At 38.0% G+C, this 10637-nt stretch overlaps 1 protein-coding gene across 1 annotated transcript; it reads right to left on the reverse strand.

The window, feature by feature from the left end:
- Positions 1 to 7022: 7022 nt before the first annotated feature.
- Positions 7023 to 10634, reverse strand: LOC116674597 (uncharacterized). Its single transcript, XM_032506983.1, has 6 exons — positions 10079 to 10634; positions 9188 to 9316; positions 8907 to 9100; positions 8612 to 8759; positions 7797 to 8001; positions 7023 to 7717 (listed from the first exon to the last, which is right to left on the reverse strand). The coding sequence occupies exons 1-6, from the start codon at positions 10289 to 10291 to the stop codon at positions 7410 to 7412; spliced, it is 1197 nt and encodes a 398-aa protein (XP_032362874.1). The 5' UTR covers positions 10292 to 10634; the 3' UTR covers positions 7023 to 7409.
- Positions 10635 to 10637: the final 3 nt, after the last annotated feature.

Genomic DNA, 10637 nt, shown 5'->3' on the forward strand with positions numbered 1-10637 from the left:
TAACTTAAGTTAGTTTGTTGACTTCAGCCAAACTTTTATTTTTGGTCAACCTGACTAGAACCGGAATATAACAAGCCATACGAGGGAAAGAGTTTAATGTTAAACCACAAACCCTCCCATTACACCCACAACATAATTTAACTGCAAAGTATTTCGCTTACCTCTCCGTGAGCTGAGCCGCGTGGTCCTGGTCCCGTCGCTTTTTCTTCTTCTAACGGGAGAATCGGTCTGCTCAGAGCAGCGGCCCCCTACTGGTGGGGGCTGTAACGGTTAGGTTTTCAAACTGAATAAAGAAGTGAATTATCTTAGTTGTGAAAATCGTCCCATTGATAGATTCCTCTTTTAAGTTGTTTCACTAAGACAGTTAAAAAACGAAGTCAAGCAAAAGTACTGTTTTTAAGCTAAATTGATATCAGCCTTAAAATAAATGCTATGCTGTTTATCTTTCTTAAATTTTATAAGTCGAATCATTTTTGAGTGAATAATCAAGTGACAGCAAACCATGCTTCTAACTCAGAACAACCAAAAACAACCAAACGGGAACGTTGTTTGAAGGTATGGCGCAACCACAGGGGAACGTTACAGTAGGTTGGTTCTCTTAACGTTTAGAGAACGTTATAACCAGGAGGGAGCGTTCCCTAAACGTTAGCTTTTGGTTTGGTTCGAACGAACCTTTAGAGAACCAAAAACTAACGTTCCCTAACGTTCCCTAAACGTTCTGTGTTAGTGGGGTTACAGTTATTTAGCCTATCCACGTGCACGTCACATTTAATGAGCGGATTGGGTGGTTCAATACAGTTGGTAATATAGGGTAATACAAGAACTTGTGTGTGCAGAGTTGTTACTGTTAGCGCTATATTGTATAATTAAATTAATATTTAATGTGGTTTCCACCATATGTGGACCAACAAGGGCAGTTCAAAACTATTACAAAAACAGACCAGTAGGTGTCGCACCATGCTGCTGTGTGCGAGCTACGGTCATTTAGAGATAATATAGAAATTAAGTTTTATGTTCTGTGATTTTGGAAATCTAAGCACTTTCTATTAATTTCATTATTACTGTACTTTCACAAATCCCGTTTCTTAGCCCTGCTGCTTAAGGCATTAGCCTACTCACCAAAATGAGCTCTTTCTCCCCATAATGGTTGTCTGATTTCCATGTGTGCTATTATACTGCGTGAGATGTTTTAGGAGTTGACTGTAACACTCACACATTTAAAAACATGTCTCACATACAGGCCTACAGTCCAGTGGGGTGTGTGGCTCTAGTGTGTGTAATAGAACACAAGCAAGTGAACATAATCAAAACATTTTAATAAAATAAATTAATTCATTTATTATTTGCATAAAACACCAGACTAAGAACAAGTGTGCTTTCAACTAAACTTAAATTTTCTGCAAGTGAACATAAAAAAATTTAACAATTTAATAATTAATCATTTTTTTGTAATCAGCAACATGAACATAATAATTGTCAGGTTAAAACTGAAGGGCATGCAGGTTTTAACTCTGGGCTGGGGGGAATGATGATGATGATGGTGATAACTAGGTTGCAATAAAATGAAAAACCAAATGAAATGAACAACAATAAATACATCTGTATCAGTAATCTTGATTTAAAATAGTTTACCAAAGGCACAATACAATCAGTGATTTAAATACTGCCATCTGCTGTAGAAAGGGGAAAAGTTTGGTCCATTACATGGAAACCACATTAATTAATTATTTAATATAGCGCTAACAGTACCAACTCTGCACACACAGGTTCTCAGGTTACCCTATATTACCAACTATATTATAGGCTACCCTATATTACCAACTATATAATAGGTTACCCTATATTACCAACTATATTATAGGTTACCCTATATTACCAACTAAATTATAGGTTACCCTATATTACCAACTAAATTATAGGTTACCCTATATTACCAACTGTGTTATACAGTGGTGTGAAAAAGTGTTTGCCCCCTTCCTCATTTCCTGTTCCTTTGCATGTTTGTCACACTTAAGTGTTTCGGAACATCAAACCAATTTAACAATAGTCAAGGACAACACAAGTAACACAAAATGCAATTTGTAAATGAAGGTGTTTATTATTAAAGGTGAAAAAAATCCAAACCATCATGGCACTGTGTGAAAAGTGATTGCCCCCCTTGTTAAAACATACTATAACTGTGGTTGTCCACACCTGAGTTCAATTTCTCTAGCCACACCCAGGCCTGATTATTGCCACACCTGTTCACAATCAAGGCATCACTTAAATAGGAGCTGCTTGACACAGTAAGGTCCACCAGAAGATCCTTAAAAGCTACACATCATGCCGAGACCCAAAGAAATTCAGAAACAATGAGAAAGAAAGTAATTGAGATCTATCAGTCTGGAAAGGGTTATAAAGCCATTTCCAAGCTTTGGGAATCCAGCAAACCACAGTGAGAGCCATTATCTACAAATGGCGAAGACATGGAACAGTGGTGAACCTTCCCAGGAGTGGCCGGCCCGCCCAAAATTACCCCAAGAGCGCAGCGACGACTCATCCAGAGGTCACAAAAGACCCCACAACAACGTCCAAAGAACTGCAGGCCTCACTTGCCTCAGTTAAGGTCAGCGTTCATGCCTCCACCATCAGGAGAAGACTGGGCAAAAATGGCCTGCATGGCAGAGTTCCAAGGAGAAAACCACTGCTGAGCAAAAGAACATCAAAACTCGTCTCAATTTCTCCACAACACATCTTGATGATCCCCAAGACTTTCGGGACAACATTCTGTGGACCGATGAGACAAGAGTGGAACTCTTTGGAAGGGTGTGTGTCCAAGTATATCTGGGGTAGAAGGAACACTGCATTTCATAAAAAGAACATTATACCACAGTAAAATATGGTGGTGATAGTGTGATGGTCTGGGGCTGTTTTTGCTGCTTCAGGACCTGGAAGACTTGCCGTGATAAAAGGAACTATGAATTCTGCTGTCCTACCAAGAGATCCTGAAGGAGAATGTCCGACCATCTGTTCGTGTACTCAAGCTGAAACGACTTCGGTTCTGCAGCAGGACAATGATCCTAAACACACCAGCATGTCCACCACCGAATGGCTGAAGAAAAACAAAATGAAGACTTTGGGTGGCCTAGCCAAAGTCCTGACCTGAATCCTATTGAGATGTTGTGGTATGACCTTAAAAAGGCCGTTCATGCTCGAAAACCCTCTAATGTAACTGAATTAGGACAATTCTGCAAAGATGAGTGGGCCAAAATTCCTCCAGGACGCTGTAAAAGCCTCATTGCACGTTATCGCAAACGCTTGGTTGCAGTTGTTGCTGCTAAGGGGGCCCAACCAGTTATTAGGTTTAGGGGGCAATCACTTTTTCACACAGGCCATGATGGTTTAGATTTTTTTTCACCTTTAATATAAACACCTTCATTTACAAATTGCATTTGTGTTTACTTGTGTTGTCCTTGACTATTGTTTAAATTGGTTTGATGTTCCGTAACACTTAAGTGTGACAAACATGCAAAGGAACAGGAAATGAGAAGGGGGCAAACACTTTTTCACACCACTGTAGGTTACCCTATATTACCAACTATATTATAGGTTACCCTATATTACCAACTGTATTATAGGTTACCCTATATTACCAACTATATTATAGGTTACCCTATATTACCAACTATATTATAGGTTACCCTATATTACCAACTGTATTATAGGTTACCCTATATTACCAACTATATTATAGGTTACCCTATATTACCACTATATTATAGGTTACCCTATATTACCAACTGTATTGAACCAAACAATGCACTTATTAAACGTGACTGGTGATGTTTACATGGATAGGCTCGAAATTAAATAACTGTAATAAACTACTGTTGCTAACATATTTCTTTCGGCCCAGGTTCATATCAGCCTATTTATTGATTGATTTTTTTCTTCTAACGTTACTCTGGTATAACGTTAGTGCAGCACAATTTACCTGTTCTAAAAGCTTGGCTTTTATTTGTATAGGCTATATTTACTATTACTTCCGGCCCACCTGTCTTTCTTTTAATGTAGATCTTCAAACAGAGAAATGAAAATAAGAATTTCAACAACAAAAAAAACGGACCGTTATTAGAAATGGGTTTACTCGTTTTTCGTTTTTTGAATTCAGAAACCAAAACGGGAGAACGGCTCTCTTTTTACCGTTTCATCACGAAAAAACAAACGATCAAAACAATCCGTGTACCATTCGTTCATTCGTTTTTCAAAATAAACCAAAACTCAAAAAACAAATAAATGGCTTGTTTCCTCAATATTCGTTTCCAAAACCAAAGGAAATAACGGATAACAACTCGTTTTTCCAATTTACAATGTTGTGCTCAAATGGAAAAATGGAAAAACAGATAACGAGCGTTTCACTCCGTTTCATCCAATTTTTATTTTTTATTTGACGCAAGATGCATGACCCGGATGTGACCTTAACTCGTGGGACAACGACACCGACACGACCAAGAGCAGCTCATGTTGTAGCTAGCGTTAGCAGTAGCAACTTAGCAACAGAAATGGACATTTTTGTGCTTTTTTTGTGGAAGTAAGAGGGTTACTCTGAAGCCTGAAGACATGACCACAGAGAAGATATCGGTTATTTTCCAGTATGTATTCTATATAAAGCGATATATAACGTTATGGTGTTTAAATACTCGTGGGCGCGCACATCTAGCTAGCTACCTAACGGCTATCGTATATGAACTTTCAAAGGTATTGGTGTGTTCGAACGGGTTCTAGTGTGATGTTTTTTATTTTACTTAATTTAACATTAATTGTCATGCAACACTCGTCTTGGATTAAAAAACTAAAAGATGTTCCCTGCTTTAGATGTAACGTTATATTATACTTTAGTTTTCGTAGCAATCACTGAGAAAATGTTATTAAACAGTTACTAATAAAAATGTTGGTGACTACAATGTGAATACATATATTATTTTGTAATAAAAGCACAAAAAGCAGTGTGGTTGGCTGGACTATACACACTTTATTGCTTCTGTTCTATCGTCAACTCCTGTCATAGGTCCAAAAGGAACCGTTTATTTGACAGACGACACCAACGTGGCCATATTTCCCCGATCTGATGGTGACTTCAACTGCTTTGACCTCATCGCCAGAGGTCATTATGAAGTGCATGGCGACGGCACCACTGTGGAAAAATCTGCAGGGGCACATCCCTCAGGCCAGGCTGCCCGCTTTTCTTTCCACCGCCCACCAAGCACTGCCACAGCCTCCTCCTGTCCAATGCCAGGAGCACCACCAAAACCTTTGTGAGGCAAGTTAAAAAAAAAAAAAAAAAACATCTTGCTAAGACATCTGTCACTACTGTTACTACTTTCTTTTGCTACATAATTTGAGAAAGTGTGTCCAACTCTGTTTACTGGTATGCTTTATCCTGCATATTTACCATCTGTTCCTGCTGCACCTGCAACTTATCAGCTAAATTAAGATTTTATATCCAGGAACTTGATGACCAGCTCAGCATTTCGTGCTTATTGTTATCACTGTATATTAGGGTTCAACAATTAATATAAATATTGCCAAGTGGACTATCCAAATCACAGGAACTGCAATTTTTTTTATTATTTGTTCCCATCAATATTCAGGAATGTCTTAATTGCTGAAGTCCTGAATGGAAAGCTAGACACCACCAAGATGGTTACAGTCCGCTTCTCAGAGTTTGAGGCTTGTGTGGCAACAATAACCAGTAAGGTGAAAGAGGCCCTTGGACAACAGGAGTCATTTATTTTGACAGATAGTCAGGGAAACGAAATAATTGACTCTGATGGTACTAGAGGTATGTTTTAAATCATTGCTGTGTAAATATTTAGGAACTTAAGTGCACTAATAGTCCACACATTTAGCATCTGAAGTACACCTAAATATTCTCATATTAAAGTACATTTTGCAGTAATAGCTTTCTTGTGTGCTTCAAATCTGTTTATAGTGTCCTATTTTTAAAATTCCCACCTCCATATAGGGTATAAGTTTTTAAATATTCTGCAAATATTCAGTTAAAACATAACATGTCCTCTTTTTTCATTGCAGGGTCAGCATACTGGAAGCAAAATTCCAGGAAAATATTTGCAGTGCCTGAACCACAGATGGAACTGCTACAAGTCAATAAAGGAAGAGGTTGAGGTAACTGAAAATTATTCTATTTTTTCTTTTTTCCTTTGGATGACATGATGCTGTGTGTGGGGGGGGAAAAAAATATTGAGGTGTAATTAAATGTTACATTGTACACTTTTAATGTGTTTCAGTCGAAGAGAAGATACTGGCCTTCAAGAGGTTATGGCAGACATTGAAGAGGTTGTCGAAGCAGCCCAGGGACTGAAGGAAGTGACGAAGATGATTAAGGATTTGAGTGGATTTGCACATTCCACAGTGACAACAACCCTGTCTCTTTCAGAGGCTGAAGTAGCTTCTTTAAGAGCAATCTTTGCCTGTCTTGTCTGCAAAGGTTAGTTTTACTAGATTTGACATGCTGTGTGGATTTACTTTATTTGGTCAATGTTGTTTGGGTTTGGCCTACCTACTGAACATAAATGAAGTGCATTTGTTTTTTTAACCTACAGGTCCTCTAGACAAGCCAATGTTCTCAACATGCTGCAGAACACTAATCGGGTGTAGGCATGTGTTGTGGAGTGGAACAGCAGCACAGCTACTGCCCCAAGTGTCGCGCTGTGGATTTGGAGAACAACGTTCATGAAGTGGCTGGACTCTCTGAGGCACTGGCACCACTGGAGAAGTTATTCTAGTTTTTATTCCATTTAGTATGTTGCTATGGTGGCAACAAATGTGCATACAGTTCTTCAGAGCCTTGTTTTTATAAAGTAACAATGTCTTATGTTAACAGTTTAATTGCCACATGTAATTGTGGCACTTAGATAATGTTTACCAGATTTTCTACTGGTTATACAAGATTTTCTACTTGTATTTTTCACATTAAAGAATATGCAGACATCTGAACACACTTGGAATTTATTCAGCTACAATTGAGTTTGAGCAGTTTCTCACAACTACTCTACAAACATATGCATAGTTCAATGGTGGAAATTTGAAATATTTGAGTATTTTCTTTTCATGACTTTAATTCTCCACTACATCTCAGAGGAAATTTTCTACTACATTTGTTTGACAGATCACAAATTTAGTACAATTTGATGTTATACAGAATCAGTTTATACAAGTACATCTGAAAAAACACAAGTTGATTAACAAATAAGTCAATTGATAAATTATTGGCGTGAAGGAATTTTTCATGTAAAAACATCTTGCGGTTCCAGCTTTAGAAATGTGACGAATAGAACAAATATAACCATACAGTACTTTTTGTGTACTTAGTCCATCACTGGCATAGTTGGCAATATCACCACCTGTGTTTATCTGGCATGTCTTTCAGTAACATTAATCAGATAGATCAGTGCTTCCTGAAAAACACTATGGTCATTGTTAACTACTTTTCCAAAAAGAAGAGACATGTCTGGAAACCTCTCTCCAAACAGCTGCTCAGCACGACATCGGTCTTGCTCTGATGAAAAGGGGTCAGAGCCAAAGGCAGATACCCAAGTCAGGGAGGACCCCAACTCTTGCTCATACATGTGTGCTGCCTCAGCAGCATTGGGCAGCAGCTCTGTGTGAATTCTTGCTGGACAACAATCAGCTGAAAGTTGGTTTGGTATCCCTCTGCCTAAAATTATTTGTATTAGTTTTGGCAAAATTGACAATTGTTGTAAAGCTCCATACATACACACACTAGCATAGCCTACCTGGTATCCTATGGGCATTCCATGACTGTACAACCCTGCCAAGTCCAATCTGGCTCACTTGACATGCAAGGTTGGAGACACAAAATTTGGTAACATTATCCTGGATGTCAAGCAGCTCTTGATCAAGCAGGTGAACCAGGGCTTGTTTTAGTGGATAGTTCACCCGATTGTTGACCTCCGGCCAAATTCTTTCCACACGAAGGTTCTGTTTAAACACAATAAAAACATTTTTAAGACTGATTGGAAACACTTCAGATCAGAAAAAGAGGGTATGGTGTGTAAAATACATATACACAGTAGTTGACAGCATTAATTTAGAAGTGTCATTTGATCTTCATGTTGCAGACAGTTTGAAGTCAAAATATTTAAGCTTTCCGTTGATATGTAACAACAAACAAATTCCTTATCCTAAGATGTTGGGACATACAATACCGTTTAGGACAAGTAATGAGGTGAAAAATTAAAAAAAATGATGCTATAGGTAAACAGCTAATTTCAGCAGTGATTGTATAAGTTAACATTGCAAGCAATCAAATCAGCCATCGAGGTCATGGTTATCCAAGGCAGGTTGAGTAGAAGCCTGCAGTGTGGAATAGGCTTAATGCTTACCCTTCCCTTATAGAAAAATCCAAAAGACTTGTTCCATATGGTACAGGTTTTACTAGTCGAGAAACTGAGATTCCCTGTCATGTCTTTTGAAAGGTGTTGCAGGATAGACAAATCTATTGATTTGTGATTTCAAATATTTTCACTGGAAATATTACTTGTAATGGGACTCATTATCTTATCTGCGTAATCAGTAGGACAACATTCACCCTTGAAGAAGTTGTCTGTACATAAGGCAGCCTGTTGATGTTATGTCTGTGTTGAGACAGCTTTTCTTGCATGTAGAGGGTCAAGTAAAACTCCCTGCCATGATCCACTCTAATTTGGTCCCACATGCCATTGTTGACAACTGCTTTCCTGTAATAGAAATGTGTAGATTATGTGGATACATATGTGGATAATATTCATTAGCACATACTGCTTGTAATGTAAAAACACTAATACTGTATAATAATCCCACACAGTGCTTGTTATTTACTGCTACTGTTATTAACCTTCACTTGCCTGTAAACTTCCTCATAAACAATAAGGTTGTTTTTCACTGGCATTGTGGATTCTGCAACAATTTTGCTGCTGAATCCATCTATAGCCAAGACATGTGTAACTCCAAACATTCCCAGCTTTTCATTCTGGTCTAGGTGGAGTTTATGACCCATATACTCGGCGTGATAAGGAACTGGATTCAGATTACGTGCTCCCTAAAACAAGTAGAATTCAATTAATACAAGGTGTAATAACAATAAGCTTTACTTTTTTCCTTGAATTTATTAATGTAGGTGACTTACTTGGCGACGCAGTTCATTATACGGCTGGTGTACCTCTCTGAGAATTTTTCCCACTCGAGATTCTCCTGCCCTCACCCCCACTGATGACAGGTATCCTGTCATGAATTTTCGGCCGTAACATGGACCTGTCTTTAAAAAATTGGTGAAAATTTGAAATGAAACTTTTTAAAATGGTAAACAAATTAGTCTTGGATTAAAAACTATAAGCAAGTACCAAGTTGCAAACATTACACTGCTCCCTCAAGCTGTTGTGTGCAGAAGGTCTGGGATAGTAATTCAGGTTGGGAGTTTTGACTCCATCTCAGGCCAGCACATCAACATAAACCCCTATTGTGTAGGGCAGCTTACAGTATTTTTAATTCTACATGTCACAAAACACTCACTACAAAAGTTTAAGTATAACAGAATTGTCTATTCACCTATCAAACCTTAACCAATAGTTTCAGTTTAGCCCACATTAATGTTTTGAAGATATTACCCTGTAACATTGTGAAGCTTAGAAAACTGTAGGTCCCAATGTAGGTCAACATTTTATTTCTGGTAAGATATTAAATGGCACTAAAACAAATTCCATCTGAGTGAGTGAGAAAAGAGTCATTGATCCCATTAACATTATGATAAACCCACTATAATAGGCTACATATTGGTGTATTGCAAAGTTAACCAACATTTTAAAGGTGGAAAAACACTTAAATCAGTGTGATCACCCTGTTGCACTGATTATTTCTCTTATGCAATATTGCCACTGAGTGCCGTGCTCACTGCGTAAGGTTAACGTTAGCTTACACACTCTTTATTATATAGGTTAATGTTAATAATAATAATAATAATAATACTTGGTTAACGTAACCATGGTGGGTTGGCCTACTTTCTTGTCTTGTGAGCACTTACCTTATCTATCGATGACATGATTGCCATTTCCAGTTCTGCGTCTGACACATGTCTTTTTCGTCTGAGCTGGTGTTGAACACAGAATCTTCTGACAGACATTTCCGAGCATCTCGGGACATCTCTCTGACGCAGCGCGGTGGAAATCTCAGCATGCGTTCGACCCTCTTCAAAAAGCTTGCGAATCAAGTCGGAATATTCATCGAGTCCGGCCATCACTACCACGGACCGTTAATAAACATACACTATTATAATATGATCACTATCTTTTGTCTCGACTTGTTTTTTTTTTGGCAGATTCTGGTCCTAGTTAAGGTCACATCCGGGTCATGCATCTTGCGTCAAATAAAAAATAAAAATTGGATGAAACGGAGTGAAACGCTCGTTATCTGTTTTTCCATTTTTCCATTTGAGCACAACATTGTAAATTGGAAAAACGAGTTGTTATCCGTTATTTCCTTTTGGTTTTGGAAACGAATATTGAGGAAACAAGCCATTTATTTGTTTTTTGAGTTTTGGTTTTATTTTGAAAAACGAATGAACGAATAGTACACGGATTCAT

This window comes from Etheostoma spectabile, unplaced genomic scaffold, assembly GCF_008692095.1.
Source record: "Etheostoma spectabile isolate EspeVRDwgs_2016 unplaced genomic scaffold, UIUC_Espe_1.0 scaffold00000808, whole genome shotgun sequence".
Lineage (NCBI taxonomy): Eukaryota > Metazoa > Chordata > Actinopteri > Perciformes > Percidae > Etheostoma > Etheostoma spectabile.

Coding starts and splice junctions, on each gene's coding strand:
- LOC116674597 (XM_032506983.1), bottom strand. CDS start 10,291: ATGGCCGGACTCGATGAATATTCCGACTTGATTCGCAAGCTTTTTGAA. Junction 8,002..8,611: donor TACAGACAACTTCTTCAAGG/GTGAATGTTGTC, acceptor GTGTTTAAACAG/AACCTTCGTGTGGAAAGAAT. Junction 7,718..7,796: donor GAATGCCCATAGGATACCAG/GTAGGCTATGCT, acceptor AAATAATTTTAG/GCAGAGGGATACCAAACCAA.